Raw genomic sequence first — 18,729 nt, 5'->3', positions numbered from 1 at the left:
TAAGAAAAAGTTGGCATTTTCAACTGTTCTAAAAAAGGTTTAATTTTTCACCAGTAATAAAAATTTGGCTTACAACATAGTGACTGTGTCAACCAATAGTCATTTATTAATTGTATACTCAAAGTACACCAAGAATCAAAGAAATATCTTACACACATATCTTTGCCTTCCAGAAATATAAGTACTCATTATTTTCATTGGATATAGTATAGCAAAAATACGTAAAAAATATAGCAAGCATTTTCAGCTTGTCAGTGGCATTAAGGGAAAACAAGAATGAGATACACCTTTAAGAAAACGTGATTATTTATTCAAAGGCCAGGGACCATGACCAAGTATGATGCTTAACAAAAGGATGAAAGAAATCCTTTGCCTATATCATCTTCTCTAAAACGTTAACAGTATAAAAACAGTATTTTATTTTAAAAACATATTATGTCATCTATAACTATGAACTGTACTTTTACTCTTTTAGTTAGTTCTAAGTTCAATGCTTTTTTATTATGCAGCTGCACCTTTCATCATGAATAATTTTTAATTTTAATAATTAGCGTTATTAGTATAAATATATATATATATTTTTTTGAGTCGGACAGGACTGAGCGGCTTCACTTTCACTTTTCACTTTCATGCACTGGAGAAGGAAATGGCAACCCATTCCAGTGTTCTTGCCTGGAGAATCCTGGGGACGGCGGAGCTTGGTGGGCTGCTGTCTATGGGGTTGCACAGAGTCGGACATGACTGAAGCAACAGCAGCAGCAGTATAAAAATATGTATATAGTTGTTAAAGACAGAGATACATACACTCAATAGTTGTTTCTGAGTGATGGATAGTACACAATTTTAATTTACCCCTCCCATATTTTTGCATTATTTCTTTTTAAAATCTTCTATAATGATTACACATTATATATAATAGAACAAAGTAATTTTAAAAATAATAGACTTACTGTCTTGACTTCATAGAAAACACTTTATTACGTTATCTGTCAGTGATTTTAAAATGAAAATTCTGTGATTTTAAAAATAAGATTTCCCCCAAAAATTAAAAATAGAGTTTCCATGTGCTCAATTGCTTCAGACATAACCGATTCTTTGAGACCCTATGGACTATAGCCTGCCAGGCTACTCTGTCCATGGGATTCTCCAGGCAAGAATACTGGAGTGGGTTGCTGTGCCCTCCTCTAAGGGATCTTCCCGACCCAGGGATCGAACCCGCATCTCCTGCATTGCAGATGGATTCTTTACTGCTGAGCCACCAGGGAAGCCCCCAGAGTTATCATAGCATCCAGCAATCCCACTTCTGGGTATTTAACCAGAAAAACTCTAATTCAAAAAGATACAGGGACTCCTATTTTCATAGCAACACTGTTCACAATAGCCAAGATATGGAAACTACCCAAATGTCCCGCAACAGTTGAATGGACAAAGAAGATGTGGTACACACACACACACACACACACACAGGAATACTACTCAGCCATAAAAACAATGAATGCCATTTGCAGCAACATGGATGGCCCTAGAGATTATCATACTAAGAGAAGTAAGTCAGAAAGAGAAAGTCAAATACCATATGATATTACTTACATGTGGAATCTAAAATATGATACAAATGAACTTATTTATGGGACAGAAACAGACTCACAGACACAGAGACAAACTTACAGTTGCCAAGGGGGAGGGGTGGGGGAGGGATGAAATGGTAGTTTGGGATTAGCAAGTGCAAACTATTATATATAGGATGGACAAACAATAAAGTCCTACTGTGTAGCGCAAGGAACTTCATTCTAAAAATCATAATGGAAAAGAATATGAAAAATAATGTATATGACATGTACAACTGAATCATTTTGCTGTACAGCACAATATAACACTAAGTCAACTATACTTCAATACAATAAATTAAAAAATAAAATGTTTTCCTTGATTTCACCTGTTTTCATGACTCTCAACCATGTTATATACAAATTGATCGTGTGCTATTAGCAACCTGTGTATTAGAGTGGTTCCATGAATGTGGGCTCCATACAGGAGACCAGTTTTAGAGAAATCAAACAGTTCATTGGGTTTTCCAGGTGGTGCTAGGGGTAAAGAACCCACATGCCAGTGCAGGAGACTTAAGAGACCTCAGTATGATCCCTGGATTGGGAAGATCCCCTGGAGGAGGGCTTAGAAACTAACTCCAGTATTCTTGCCTGGAGAATCCCATGGACAGAGGAGCCTCGCAGGCTACAGTCCACGGGGTTGCAGAGAGTCAAACATGACTGAAGCAACTTAGCACACACATATGCATGCCAACAGTTCATTAAAAGGCAATATTGAAATTCCAGTTCCCTGTGCTTTCAATGTCAGCTATGACAGTATAAAATCACCAAAAGCCAGAAACAGAACCTCTGAGCAGAGACCACAGAAGAATCTGGTCAGTAAAAATTCTTCATATGTAAATCATAATGCTGACAGAACAAAAGCAGAGAGATTTATGGGGAAATGTTTCAAAAGCCTTGTGCGAGAACTGTTTTGAGATTTTAAAAATATTCATAGCTTTTGAGTCAGTATTTCTGCTTCAAGGTCTCCCCATGAAGAAAGAAATTTAAAATGTGCACAAAACTTATGTCCAAGTATGTCAGTACAATGGTTGAATTTTTTAACTGATTTTTTTTTGTTACAGAGGAAAAATGGCTATCATAACAGTCAAAACAACCAGAGATTTTTTTTAAGTTAAATAAAAATGTTCCCCTTGCACTCATATTCTCATATATCTTCCCTTTTGATCGGTTTTTTGGGTTTATTTTTTATATTTTATTGAAGTAGAATTGATTTACAATGTTGTACTAATTCTCACTGTACAGCAAAATGATACAGTTTCACATATATGCACATTTTTTTCTCAAATTCTTTTCCATTATGGTTTATCACAGGATATTAAATATAGTTCCCTGTTGTACAGTAAGACCTTGTTGTTTATCCATTCTCTACATAATAGTTTGCATTTGCTAATCTCAACCTCCCAATCCTTTCTTCTCTCTCCTGCCTCCTCCATTTTGATCTTTCTAAAGCAGTCAAAATTAAAAGATTAGTACAGATTTTTCACATCTAACATATTGTCATATACAAACACACACACTGGGGTCTTTTTCTTCAGTTAAAAAAAAAGTAAGATTTTAAAATTGCTTTATAATTTGCTTTTTTTTACTCAACAATATTATGATGGATATCTTTCCAAATCAACATATTCTCATGGCTAATGCCACTAAGTTACCAACTCTATTAATATTTGTTAAACATTTGAGTCTTTACCAGGTTTTTTTTTTTCCCCATGGCAAGGAATGATAAAGGTAATGTGCACAGTTTTATTTTATTTCTATAAGAAAACCCCTCTCATTTAAAATGCACTTATATAGAATGTTGCTAGATCAATGGAGGCATGTATGCAAGACATTTTTAATGTTAATATATGTGTCTGTTTCGTATTTGCATTTCCACTGGAATAACCCAGCCCCTGCTTTGCTCAGTTCAGTTCAGTTCAGTCGCTCAGTCATGTCCAACTCTTTGCAACTCCATGGACTGCATGCAGCACACCAGGACTCCATCTCCATCACCAACTCCTGGAGTTTACTCAAACTCATGTCCATTGAGGCAGTGATGCCATCCAACCATCTCATCCTCTGTTGTCCCCTTCTTCTCCCGCCTTCAATCTTTCCAAGCATCAGGGTCTTTCAAATGAGTCAGCTCTTCGCATCAGGTGGCCAAAGTATTGGAGTTTCAGCTTCAACATCAGTCCTTCCAATGAACACCCAGGACTGATGTCCTTTAGGATGGACTGGTTGGATCTCCATGCAGTCCAAGGGACTCTCCAAGAGTCTTCTCCAACACCACAGTTCAAAAGCATCAATTCTTCGGTGCTCAGCTTTCTTTATAGTTCAAATCTCATATCCATACATGACCACTGGAAAAACCATAGCTTTGACTAGACAGACCTTTGTTGACAAAGTAATGTCTCTGCTTTTGAATATGTTATCTAGGTTGGTCATAACTTTCCTGCCAAGGAGTAAGCGTCTTTTAATTTCATGGCTGCAGTCACCATCTGCAGTGATTTTGGAGCCTAAAAAAGCTAGAGGCATTCATTTACCTCCTGGAGAAGTAGGACTGTTATAGTAGAAAGAATGAAAAGAGAAAGATTGTGGAGGTATTCAGCTTTCTATAGTAAAATAGGATTTCTGAAGACTATAGGAATGTGATTGTTACAGAAATAATGAAAAGAGAAAAATGAATTTCAGATTTCTCCAGCAGTAACAGGAACTGAGGAGACCACAATTAGACAATAGTGTCAGGCAGCTGCCTGGGAGCCTGTAGAGCGGGTAGGAGAGTGCTTCACTACATGAGGTCCTGGGGACCTCTGACAGCCTTGGGGGTGAATGAGTGACTAGCCAGTCCAGGGTTCCAGACCTGGAGATCAGGCCTGGTTATTGAAACCCACCCTGGGTAGTGGTTTGGAGCAGAGATAACCTCATGTTTACCAGCTCTTCTATACACCCAGCTAAGTGACTATCCATAGAAGGTGGGCAAGTGACTCATCTCTCCTGCCTTTAGTTTTTCCATCTGTAAAATGGGGATCCTGTTTCTCAGTGAGATCACTTATGGAAAATATTCATCTCAAATTGTAGACTTACCGAGAATCACAGAATGGTAGCAATTATCATCTTTAAAAGGTGAAGGATTTAGGAAAGAAAGGGTCCCTGCTTCCCAGTGCCCTCAACAAGATTTAGAAAGGCATGGACTATCAGCATCTTCCCTACCCCTAGTTGAGATCAAGTGAGCCCTCATACGTTCTGGGTGAATAAATGTCCACTTCCCTTCTTTTAGACTTCCCTTTCTTCCACTATCTTAGTTCAGTACATTTTATTACAGTTGAATGTTTGGCTTTTTACTCAGAAATATCTTATTTGTTACTCGATTTTGAAATTTTTAGAAAATATTATTTGACTTATCTCTGTTTTACTGGAAGTAATCAGAGCACCTTTTACTTTTCCTCTTTCGCCTCCAGTTTTTGTTAGATATTCATTTACCTTTTAAATGCCATGTCTTGAAAAAATTTCTAATATTATTTCAATGTGATATGCCTGTTCATATTTTTCCCCTTCTCTGGGATTTTATTTCAGAAGATATATTTTGCTGGGATGTCATGCATTTCTTTGCACTTTTCCAATTTTCTGCCATCTTTTTTTCTTGAAAAGGGCTTTCACCATCAGATAACTGATCATCTTTGGCAGGTTGAATTTTTTGTCTTTCTGGACTGAGGGATTATCAGTGGACAAACTAGTAAATTCCCAAGTCTTGAGGAAGAAGCCCACTGGCATCAAGTCTGTTCACAATGTGATCAACTGCACACTCCAACTATAGAGACAAGGAGCAACTAACTGCCCATCTGAAGTCCACCCAAGCTCTCCCCCCTTCAGAGCTTCCCCGTGAGTCCCAATAACAACTACAAATGCTGATCCTGTCTCAGATTATCCACTGGAACTGACCAGCCTTATCTGTTTCCACCAGAATGAATAGGGACCTACACTGGCTGTCGTTCCTGGAAAACTTGGGAGAACTCATCAAATCAGAAGCATATTCCACCATTCTGTGTCTTCCAAAGGAAGAGAACTAAGAGCATGGCATTAGGGATGTAAACTCAGGCTACCAGCTTTTCAGAGTTACTTCTGGTCTTGTTCAAACAACCTTTATCTGTAACACGGGCATATGCACCTCTGGGACAAAGCTAACCAGTAATTCAATACTGTTTCTAACACAATGACCAAATTTCACAATAATCATTAAATTAAGGACAGAAATATACAGTTATCTTAAAAAGGCACGCAACAGACACTTGGCATGTGTCAAGTGAACAAGTGATTTTCAGCTATTCCTGAGACACGTGACTATTCAGGATATGTGCTGTTTTGCTAAGGCATGGTTAGCAATCCACTGCATGCTGGGATTGGTGAGCTGGGAATCTCTTAAGAACCCGTCTGCCAATGCAGGAGATGTAAGAGACCCAGATAAGAGACACAGGTTTGATCCCTGGGTTGAGAAGATCCCTTGAAGCAGGAAATGGCAATCCACTCCATTATTCTTGCCTGGAGATTTCCATGGACAAAGGAGCCTGGTGGACTACAGTCTATGGGGCCACAAAAAGTCAGACATGACTCAGCTTCAGTCTATGGGGCCACAAAAAGTCAGACATGACTCAGCTACAGTCTATAGGACCACAAAGAGTCAGACACGACTCAGCTCACACACACACACACACACACACACACACACATTAGGTACTGAGAGAGTCTAACTGTGCACCAGCATTTGAACCTGACTTTGATGTGCACTTATTTTGTCTATTCTACTCAACATCTACTTCAGAGGAATTCTCGTGAAAGATCTAAGGACATTCTTAGATGTTTTGTCCTTACACGGGATTCAACAGACGTAAGAAGAAAGGTCTGTATGGAAGAGCACATGTGTAACCGAGCCTGTGAGGAAAAGGGTCTGCTGATGTGCCCCTTACAGTGTTATGCAACAGCTGCACAAGGTCTGTGCTTACTGCATTGTCAATGCCTAAGAAAACTAAAAGGAGTTGGATGGATATGCTACATGAAAATAACCAAAGAACGATAAACCAAGTGAAACACCTGGGCAGGTTTTAGTGGTTTAGGAAATGGGTTTGACTGAAGAGGAATGAATAGACGAGAAACTGGGAATTTAGAAATTTGTGTAAAACATACATTATTTTCCTTTGTATTTCTAACATCAAAGGAAATGCAGTGGGAAATCCAAAATTATATCTTGGTCTTACCTTGGAAGATCGGAAGGTAAATGCAGTTGATTTGACATCAGCTTTTTCTTTGTCCATGAGTAGAAGGCTTTTGTCTTCCATGAGACTCAAGTATTTTCCTGTTGTGACATGGCGTAGTCGAAAAGGTTGTCCCCACCTTATGTGGCTTCCACTCCACCTAATAAGAAATGTTAAGACTTGATCCAATAGCAAACACAATGACAGGAGAAACAACAATTAAAATGTATGTGTCGGACAATGAACAAGGAGGTTTGACATATACTGTCTTCTTGAGTGTTTCCAAAAACCTTATGATGGTGGTATATTTTTATTTCACAAATAACAAAATGGTTATTTGGAATGGTTATAGGTAATATTCAATGTCAGGTAGATAATAATAAGTAGAAGCAAAATTTATCTCAAGGTCTTCTGACATTAACTGTAATACTATCCACACCAAACACTACTAAGATGACTAAGAACTTGTGTTTTGAGTTAATTTCTAATCACCAGTCACAAATAAAGACATTATGAGATTAAAATGACACTTTAAACTCATAAACTAGGACTGACTAGTTTTTTGTTGGATTTGAACAGATTTTAGGCAAGTGGTATTAAAGTCAATGCCTAATTATGTTAAACTGGAATTCATATATACAAACTGAATTAGATATTTATCTGAAAAAAAGAAATCTCATCCTATGCTTTAAATTTTAATAATATGGAACAATGATGTCAATAAAAACCAAGGAACAAAAGAGACAAATGAAGAAACTAAATTTGAATAGTGGTCAAGAGAAAAAAAGGCAAGAAAAATTAAATGCAAAACACAGAAAATGCAAACTAAAGTTGCATAAAAAAGATAAAAAGCAAAGTTGTGATCATCAAAATCTGCTTTTAAAAATAGTGGATTTCAGATAGAGAAGAAAAGAAAAATGAAGATACAGACCATTCTTACATTGTACAGAACTGTGTTAACTGAAAGCTGTACAGAACAGAACCTTGTCCTCACTATGATAAAGAGTGGAAAGAAGGTTCCAGTAATGGAGACTTAGAGTTATCATGCTAGCGTGCAAAGCAAGGACAGCCTCTTATCAATGATAAGAAATGTGCTAGAAACCAAATACTTTTTTTTCCAATAAAGTAAAAATAAAAAAGAATCACCGTGCCCATAAAGCCAAGAAAAAATAATGATGGTAAAATTGCTATCAGACAAATTAAAATTCAAGGCAAAAAGTATAAAGGAGATATTATTGTTGTTATGGAGTTATTAAGTCATGTCCAACTCATTTGCGATCCCATGGACAGTAACCCGCCAGGCTCCTCTGTCCATAGAATTTCCCAGGCAAGATCACTGGAGTGGACTGTCACTTCCTTCTCTAGGGAATCTTCCTGAGCCAGGGATCAAACTCACACCTCCTGCTTGGCAGGCAGGTTCTTTACTACTGAGCCACCTGGGAAGCCCATAAAGAGGATACAGTTGATTACTTTACAATGAGTAAGATATACTCTAAAAAGAATGTACTATGTCATGAAGCTTCACATGCCAATGGCAAACAGAAAATGAAACACAAGACACACAAGCATAAATGTTTAAAAGATAATTACAGTAGAAGCTCTTACTACTACAAAACGAATCAAACCGATAAAAAGTAAATATTCGAGGATTCCAGCCTGACGTGCTGCAATTCATGGGGTCGCAAAGACTCAGACATGACTGAGCGACTGAACTGAACTGAACTATGATTTATTAGTTAATAGACTTCTTTTCATACAGAATCATTAAAAACTTTTAGATTCTATAAATTACGAACACTATTTTTATTTTTTTTTAGATTTGCAGTAGATTTATTAATGCCAATTTTGTTTCAATAAATTATCTTTAAGTCAATTTTATGCTGTTGTTGAACTATAAACAAAGCGGAGCACCGAAGAATTGATGTTTTTAAACTGTGGTGTTGGAGAAGACTCTTGAGAGTCCCTTGGACTGCGTGGAGATCCAACCAGTCCATCCTAAAGGAAAACAGTGCTGAGCGTTCACTGGAAGGACTGATTCTGACGCTGAAAACTCCAATACTTTGGCCACCTGATGCAAAGAGCTGACTCATTTGAAAAGACCCTAATGCTGGGAGAGATTGAGGGCAGGAGGAGAAGGGGACGACAGAGGATGAGATGGTTGGATGGCATCACCGACTCAATGGACATGAGTCTGGGTAAACTCCAGGAGTTGGTGATGGACAGGGAGGCCTGGCGTGCTGCGGTTCATGGGGTCACAAAGAGTCGGACATGACTGAACAATTGAACTGAACTGAATTCTGTTTCCCTAACCTGGATTTTTTCTTAACCTTAAGCATTAGCCTGGAAAGTTAATACTAGAATGATACTGTAATAAGTTCAAGTTTTACATGGAAATGTTTATAAAGATAATTACTTTGGATAAGTCCTCCTACTAAAATAATAACCATGTACCAATAAATCCTGATAATAACACAGTAGTGCCTTAAAAATGAAATTTAAGTTTGTTTACCAACAATAGCATGTTAAAGCATTTCTACTCTGGTAATAGAAAAGTTTTGTGTATTCCCCTCATAAAATTAAGTATACTATTAGCAGATGCTATAAAAAAGCAATTATTTTTAATACCATTCCATTATTTCAAGGAGCATTTGAAAATTTTATCAAATAATGACTCATCCTAACTAGAGAAAACAACTTCATTTTCAAATAGTCCGTAAGTATGTCCAAAGACATACTTTTCACCAGAACTTCTAGACAGTATTCTGAATACCATGTTCAAATCTATTTGGGCTCAAATCTCATAGGTTTCATACACATAAGCACACTTCTCAATCCACCAAGGGAATTCTGTTAGAATTGGAATGAACTTGCCCAATTCTCAAACATTGTGAAGTCTAAGCACATTTTCTTTAGCTCACAAGCGCTCAAATTAGCTCATCTCATGTGTTCATAGTCCAAAAGAAAAGAGGACAAGGCCAGGAGAATCAAGGGCAAGAAACTAATATTTCAGTAAAAACTGGAAACAGTCGAAATATAGTAGTTATATAAACTAGTTTCCTATGTTATATTAGACAACTGTTCCCAAGGTATTATCTACATTTACTTGTAAATATCTCAAAGGAATGAGGATGTTAATTATTAAAAAAATTTGTAAGATAAAGTAGAATTGTAAGTATACATAATGTGTATTATAATTGCAGTGATCATTTCTATTACAGAAGCCAATATATATCCTACATATAATAGTCTTAAACTTTGCATTGGGGTATAATACAGGAATGTGTTTTCTATTACATTTGATTTCCCAAATTAAAGCTTACTTCATTAAAAAGTTAATGATACTGAAAAACTTTTGACACAATGTTATTTGTATGAGATTGCAATATAAAATATATAATTACTGGACTACATAAATTGTAACAAATATATAGTTTGGCATCTCACTGGAGAAAAAAACCATATGGTATCCCAAAGATTACAATATAAACATTGACCTTTGGAATACAGTTCTGTTATACATAGAAGCAGTAATTTGAATATCACTTTCAAAGTAAAAGAAAATAATGTGACCACTGAATATAAAAAGAACACATGCTAATTAAATGCAATCTAATTTATATATTTACAGTAATGCCAAAGGAGGTCAGAGATGCAACCAAATCTTTAAAAAAAAACTTCAATGAAGAAATCCATTTGGATACTTTCAAAAGTATTTCTGTAATTATAGCTCATCAATAACATTGCTGACAATGAAAAGGAAGTCTCGTCAGGCTTTCAAGAGCTCTTATCCATTTTTTTTTTTTAAATAAGCAATAGACAGATTTAGGACCTGGCTTCCTCAAGAAAAAAAAAAAAATAATAATTTAAGTACACAATCATGAAGGGTAGGTAGATCTACAAATGTGAAAAAACATCTGAAATCTGTTTTATAAAGGCCTTATTTCATCTCTAATTAAGCTGTCATTTTTAAAAATACACAAGGCAAATTACAGAAATATATGTATATATTTGGAATTCCTTTCCCTAGATTCTCTATATAATTTATGAAGCACATAAAGGCTATGAGCTTTCTTTCTTTTGCTTTATAAGTCATCTCTTCTATTTCCATCCCATTAATAAATTCACTATCCATAAAATTTTACTTTTAAGTTCAAGATTTATCAGTTTTAATATTTCAGTGGGTTTGACCAACTGTGAATTTATATAGAAAGAAACTTAGTATTATCAATTAATTGATAACTAACAGATTAATATAGAGCACTTTTTAAAAGTTGCATACTTACAATCAGAGAAAATATAGAAATAAATTTAATTTACATGCATATTTTTGTTGAGTAGGAGTAGATAGAGTGAGCAGAAAATCAATCATAAAAAATCTCATTGGGGTAAAATTGTGTCATGGGAGAATAAACTAATATGATTTCAATGAGAAAGATGAACAACATATTTTTTCACTGTTAAAGAGACCATGTTCAAGCATTTTTAAATAAATAAAGATGGGTATTAAATTGCAGCAGTACACAAGGTCAATGGGATATTTTTATGAGAGTAGTTTACCCATGTTATCTTAAAATGTCACTACTTACAATACACTGTAAGTTATATTCTATGCATCTATTTAAACTGATAATGAAAAAAATTCTATGTTGAGCCTAGCAATGTTCAAGGAAATACAAAGTTTTTGAAATTATTACACAGAGTACATAAGCAAAAAAAAACCCCTGAAGACCACTGAACTACTTTAATCATTAATCTCAAAATATCAAGTTAATAAAATGCAGAAATTCCATAATAAGACAGTTCCCTATACACATCCATGGAAGTCTATTACCCTAAACCAATAAATTTTTTAAGTGTAACATAACAGGGAACAAATGCATTGAAAACTCTGTTTTCTGGACAAAAATGACCTTCTAATCTTTTCTTTTAATTTGATTGATATTTAAATTCTATTTAAAATAGTTCAAAATGACACCTTTATCATCAGTATTGCATTTACTTAGAGTAGCTAAAAGTCAATCTCTGGACAGCTTTTTGAAGTCACCAGAAAAAAAAGATAATCATTATTTGTATAATGAATACACAGTGAGTCTATTTTCAATTCACATTTCTCACTCAGTTATCAAGCTAGTTTTAAGTAAAGATAGTGACTGCCAGTGATGACGCTCACACCTCATTTGGGTTCAAGTTTCCACTGGTTTACATATGCCTTTGTAATCTGAAATGTGAAATGTAATCTGAAATGTGATTCAGATCAAGCCTGGATCTGAAATGTGCGACAGGCCTGCAAACAATTTGTCCTGATTCCAAACCTTACGTCACTCTGCACTAGGAGCTCTTCCTGCCAGGAGAGGCACAGACTGGGATGAATCGATAACACAAAACCAAATGAGGCTAAAAATAAGCAGATGGTATAAAACCATTGCTTACTACCTGGTGAATGGAGGCTAGTGAAAGGCAAATAATTGCAGGGGAAGGTAAAAAAATGACCATTTTGAAGAAAAGTTCAAGACCACTAGATATATGGGGTTGGCCAAAAAGTTCACTGAGGCGTTTCCATAAGATGTTACAGAAAAACCCAAACGAACATTTTGGCCAGCCCAATCTTTTGTACCCAAAGCATCGGGATGTATTCAGATGTTCTACTTACGCAACTCTTAGTGTCTCTAGCCGCCACAGGGAACGTGCGTGAACCGATACAGCACCACCTTCGTAATGAACAGTTCTGTTAAAAAAAAAATATATATATATGAATATAAAAAGCCCAATTTTAATGTCGTATTCTTAGATTCTATTTTTCAAGTCAAATAAGAAAGGAAGTAAATGGGAAAGCTTTGGATAAACAGTGAAAGCTATACTTTTTGGTCAGAGAGAATATAGCTGGAAATATAAATAACAGTGATAACAGTGATCTGAATAAACAATTGATTTAAACACATTTCTTTGTCCTTTACTCCCTGTAATCCCATTCATCCTCTCTCCCTCACCCTGGCCATTGTTTTTTCTCTCCCAGTGAATACTTTCACTATTAAACTTAAATCTATAAAAATACTCTGTTCTGAGTTTAAGTGCTGTTGAGGGTAATATATTATAGCTTCCCAGGTGGCTTGGTGGTAAAGAATCCACCTGCCAAGCAGAAGATGCAAGTTTGATCTCTGTGTCGGGAGGATCCCCTGGAGAAGGGAATGGCTACCCACTCTATTTTTCATGACTGGGAAACCCCATAGACAGAGGAGCCAGGTGAATTACAGTCCACAGGGTCACCAAAGAGTCAGACACAATTTAGCAACTAAATGACAACAAAAAACAGTTCTCTTTTTTTTTCCTTATTGCTATTTATTTGTTGGAAAGAAAAACTGTATCATTTGTCCTGGAGTACTTTCTACCTTCTGATTTTGCTGATGACATCCTCACAGTGTTTTTTTTAACATCTGCCTCTAAGTTGGTAGTTAGATTATAAAACCTAGAAACTTGCTCATGTTCAAGATTGAAATAGTTTGCCAAGGACACTTCAGAAAATGGTGTTTGCCTTCCTATTACATCACATCAGGAGGTAATAATGACTACTTTTTAACTTTTTATAGTAACATTAACTCAAGATCACCCTGATCCATCCATTAGAACTTAAGAATCTTAGGTACCTCAGTGACCAGGGTCCTCAGCAGCAATTTTCAATTGTGGTTGTGAATATAATCATAGGGATAGCTTTTAAAATCCTGGCATATTGCCCTTAACACTGGCCAAATTAAAGTAAATTTGGAATCCCCAGCTGGTCGTAAGAGGGAGCCACAGTTGGGAAAGTACTGTCTACCTCAGTTTCTACAAAGTAGCACTACTGACACTTTGGTCCGGGTAATTCTCTGCTGTGAGGGGCTATCCTGTGCACTGGAGTAGGGTATTTGACACATCCCTGGCCTCTATCAACTACACGCAAACACAAGCCATCCAAGTCAGGACCCACAACTTGAGTTACAATTTGTATGTGATCACCCAAGTTGTGACAATCTAAAATGCTTCCAGATAAGATGAAATGTCTTCTGGGGCCAAGATGACTCGTAATGTCAAAACACTGTTAGACATCAGTAGTTCTCAATCTTTAGTGAATACTGGAATCATCTTTCAAGTTTTTTAAAATACAGATTGCTGGAGGGAAGCAACCTAAATGTCCATCAAAAGATGAATGGATAAGGAAGTTGTGGTACATATATACAAAGGAATATTACTCAGCAATACAAAGGAACAAAATTGAGTCATTTTTTTTAGTGATGTAGAGGGACCTAGAGTCTGTCACACAGAGTGAAGTGAGTCAGAAAAACAATATGTATATTAAGGCAGGTATACGGGACTCTAGAAAAATGTTACCAATAAATCAACTTGCAGGGCAGGAATTTGACACCGACATAGAAAACAAACATGTGGACACAAGGGGAAGAGAGGGTGGGGCAAATTGAGAGAATTAGCACTGACATATATATACTATGGGCTTCCCTGGTGGCTCAGACAGTAGAGCATTCATTCACCTGCAATGCAGGAGATGTGGGTTTGATCCCTGGGTTGGGAAGATCCCCTGGAGAAGGGAATGGCAACACATTCTAGTATTCTTGCTGGGAGAATTCCATGGACAGAGGAGGCTGCTGGGCTACAATCCACGGGGTCCCAAAGAACTGGACATGCCTGAGCAGCTAACACTTTCACTTTTTTATCTACACTATCGTGTAAAATAGATGTGGGAAGTGGGAAGCTACTGTATAGCACAGAAAGCTCAGCTTGATGCTCTGTAATGACCTAGAAGGGTGGGATGGGGGTAGGTGGCGGGATGCTTAAGAGGGAAGGGATTCTGTGTATACAGATTGCTGATTCACTTCACTGTACCAAAGAAACTAACACAACAGTGTAAAGCAATTATAACCTGGTAAAAATATAAAAACACACAGACTCCTGGGCCCCCAGAGTTTCCAGTTTAATAAGATCAATAATTTGTATTTTTAACAAGTTCCCAGGCAATGTTGGTACAGCCAGTCCACACTCTGAGAATCACTGGACTAAAACCACTATTTCATTAGAATAGTGATTCTTAGTATTGGTTGTGTGTTATAATCACATGGAAAGCTTTAAAAACTCCAGACAATTCTCAGACCATTAAATTAGAATCTCTGGGTATGTACTTGAAAGGTAATGAATGACAAAATATAGATATATGTTCACATGCATTTGTGTACAATATATATTGTACATAGTGATAGATACACACAAACATAGATTTTTTTAAAATTTGTTTCTAATTGGAGGATAATAGCTTTACAATATTATGTTTGTTTCTCCCAGACTTTTTTTTTTTCACAGACATTACATCATTTTATTCATGAATATATCAGCAAGCCCATAGTCTTTATTTATTTATTTTTTAACTTTTCTGGTCACATGGCATGAGAAATCTTAGTTCCCTGACCAGGGATAGAACCCACATCCCCTGCACTGGAAGCACAAAGTCTCAACCACTGGACCACTGGGGAAGTCCCAGCCCATAATCTTTGAATAGCTGTTCCATGTTATTGGGAAGGAAGGTTGAGTACTGTGTGTAGAGTGGATGGAGAAAGAGACCCTCTAGTGAACTGACCTTTAATCACCTTTCCATTATTTCCCAGCAATTCTGCTCTGACTCAAATTTGCATGCCCTCCTCAACAAGTCATATGCTGTCTCCCACTCAGCACCTGAACTCACTTTCTAAGTTTGGGCTGTCCATCCCTATGTGATTTTTGATGAAAGCAGAGTTTTATTCCTTCTATGGAAGTTTAAAAAGTTAAACTTAAGGGAAAAAAAGGAACACAAAAGGTTAAACTTCACTTCCCTTGATCATGGGCTATGACCCAAGCTCAGCCATTTGGATTCTCCCAGACTTTTAATAAAGATCTCATACTTGGCCATAAGAAAATTTTATAAGATTTTTTTTAAGTGTAGCTATTTACTCACATATTTTCTGATCATAACAAATAAAATTTGGGAATAAATACTAAAATGATGAAGAAAAGAACAATTCAGGAAAATAAGAAACTCTCCTAAATTACTTAAGGTCAGAGAGGAAATAGAAATTATACCCTAACTAGAATATAATTAATAAAAGAAAACTTCATAACACATTTATGATGCAAGGGTAAACTTTTAGAGATTGTAGCCTACAATCCTTAATTATTGAAGAAATAATGAAATCCAACAAACCAAAGAACTGTCTGAAGAGATTAGAGAAGGCAAAAGGCATGTGTGCAGCTTTCTGTTCACTAACTCTATTGAACTAATGAACCAAAACAATGTTACAGATAAAGAGAAAAAAGAAAGTGTTAAAACTACTGGACAATGATATTATTTGTAACAAAATTTTTAAAGAGTCTTCTACTTCATGAATCAGAAGTCACTGAAATTTCACTGAATAGGAGTTTTTAACATATGCACACCTGTTAACCAACAATATGTGCCTTGTTCAATAACATTTTAAAAAATTCCAGGATTCAGGCTGTAAATTTTGGCCTACATAAAACATTATCCTCCAATATAACAAACTTCATTAATGAACTCATATTTCAGGCTGATCACATAAAACTGCTCAAAGAAGTCCTTTAAAGTTATTCTTTTAATAAGGACAAATTATTCCTGTCATCAATTCCACTTCTCATAAGTGTTATAATATTGTTCACTGAATGAAAGCAGTGAGCTATTTTTGTATTTTCAGCTATAGAATACTCTTTAAGCCTTATCTCAGATGTCAAACCACTTATTTCTCAGCAGAAAGCAGGCACTTTGACAGTCGGGATAGCTCAACTTCAGAGTCTGAGCCCCAGAAAAATCTAGCATTAGCATACAGATAAAAGCATAAGTCCTTACAAAGACTTCACAGCCTGACAGTTTGGCATTTATCAGAATGTATTTATACCAAAATTTTACAGGATACACAATTCCAATTAGTGGGCTTCAGCACAGAATCATAAAACACATTGTTAACAAAAGATTCAAGGCTGAAAAGAGACCCCTCCCTTCTGCAGAGAAACTAGAAACACCCAGAATAATTTGATCAAATAGTTTTATCAAATATTTGGGTACTTGGTGACCCACACAAGTTGACACACAAAATTAAACACCATAATAACTAATTCAGAGAAAATTCAATTTATCTATCTATATTTCTATATCTATAATTAATATCCACATTGCAAGGGATTCCTATTTTCCTCTCCAAGATAATGATAGACAAATTCACAGTGTTTCACAACAGGTCTATGTGCAGGTCTATGTTCCAATAAAACTTTATTTAGAAAAACAAGTAGTGGGCCAGATTTAAGCCACAAGTTAAGAGTTTGCTGACTCCAATCCAAAAGATCATACCCATATTATTGTTAATTTTAATCTCAGAGAGAGGCAGCTATATGAAATTCAAGGTCTAAAGTTTTTGTAATTGTTTTAGTCAGGGTTCTTCAGAGAAATAGAATTATTCATATATACATATATGCTCATATGTACATATGTATGCATATATGTATGTGCGTATAAATATATGCACCTATGCTGCTGCTGCTAAGTCACTTCCATCGTGTCCAACTCTGTGCGACCCCATAGACGGCAGCTCACCAGGCTCCCCCGTCCCTGGGATTCTCCAGGCAAGAACACTGGAGTGGGTTGCCATTTCCTTCTCCAATGCATGAAAGTGAAAATCGAAAGTGAAGTCGCTCAGTCGTGTCCGACTCTTAGCGACCCCATGGACTGTAGCCCACCAGGCTCCTCCGTTCATGGGATTTTCCAGGCAAGAGTACTGGAGTGGGGTGCCATTGCCTTCTCTGATATGCACCTATATATACATATAATTTTATATAAAGAGTTTACTATAAGGAGACTGTTCATGCAATTATGGAGGCTGACAAGTTTTAAGATAAGCATGCTGGAGACTGAGAAGAGCTGATGATTTAAGTTCCAGTCCATGTCTGAGAACCAGCAAAGCCAATGGCGTAGTCTTAGTCCAAAGATCACAGGTTCAGATCTCAGTTCAGTTCAAAGGGAGGATAATATTGATGTCTCAGCTCAAAGACAGTAAGCAGAAAGAGTTCCCTCTGATTAATAAAGAGTCCGCCTTTCTGTTCTATTCAGGTCTTTGCCTGATTAGATTAGGACTACCCACATAAGGGAAGGCAGTTTTACTCTTCTGAAAATTTTAATGTTAAACTCATCTAAAAACACTCGCATGAAACACCCAGAATAATTTGATCAAATAGTTTGATCAAATATTTAGGTACTTGGTGACCCACTCAAGTTGACACATAAAATTCAGTTCAGTTCAGTTGCTCAGTCGTGTCCGACTCTTTGCAACACCATAGACTACAGCACGCCAGGCCTCCGTGTCCATCACCAACTCACGGAGTTTACCCAGACTCATGTCCATCGAGTCAGTGATGCCATCCAGCCATCTCATCCTCTGTCATCCCCTTTTCCTCCTGACTTCAATCCTTCCCAGCATCAGGGTCTTTTCAAATGAGTCAGCTCTTCACATCAGGTGGCCAAAGTATTGGAGTTTCAGGTTCAACATCAGTCCTTCCAATGAACATTCAGGAATGATTTCCTTTAGGATGGACTAGTTGGATCTCCTTGCAGTCCAAGGGACTCTCAAGAGTCTTCTCCAACACCACAGTTCAAAAGCTTCAATTCTTCAGTACTCAGCTTTCTTTATAGACCAACTTTCACATCCATACATGATCACTGGAAAAGCAATAGCCTTGACTAGCTTTGCTTTTTAATATGCTGTCTAGGTTGGTCATAACTTTTCTTCCAAAGATTAAGTGTCTTTTAATTTCATGGCTGCAGTCATCATCTGCAGTGATTTTGGAGCCCTGCAAAATAAAGTCTGACATTGTTT

The 18,729-nt window shown here is 36.6% G+C and overlaps 1 protein-coding gene across 1 annotated transcript in view; it reads right to left on the bottom strand.

The window, feature by feature from the left end:
- Nucleotides 1–18,729, bottom strand: part of RYR2 (ryanodine receptor 2 (cardiac)) — an 826,801-nt gene that overhangs the window by 431,993 nt on the left and 376,079 nt on the right. The window contains exons 11-12 of the mRNA XM_010860117.1: nucleotides 12,486–12,560; nucleotides 6,839–6,995 (exon numbers count right to left, since the gene is read on the bottom strand). Of these exons, the coding sequence (XP_010858419.1) occupies nucleotides 6,839–6,995; nucleotides 12,486–12,560 (232 nt within the window). The remainder of the gene's footprint in view (nucleotides 1–6,838; nucleotides 6,996–12,485; nucleotides 12,561–18,729) is intronic.

The sequence above is a fragment of the Bison bison genome, unplaced genomic scaffold, assembly GCF_000754665.1.
Source record: "Bison bison bison isolate TAMUID 2011002044 unplaced genomic scaffold, Bison_UMD1.0 scf7180017864462, whole genome shotgun sequence".
Lineage (NCBI taxonomy): Eukaryota > Metazoa > Chordata > Mammalia > Artiodactyla > Bovidae > Bison > Bison bison.
This window is presented reverse-complemented; position numbering and strand designations above follow the sequence as displayed.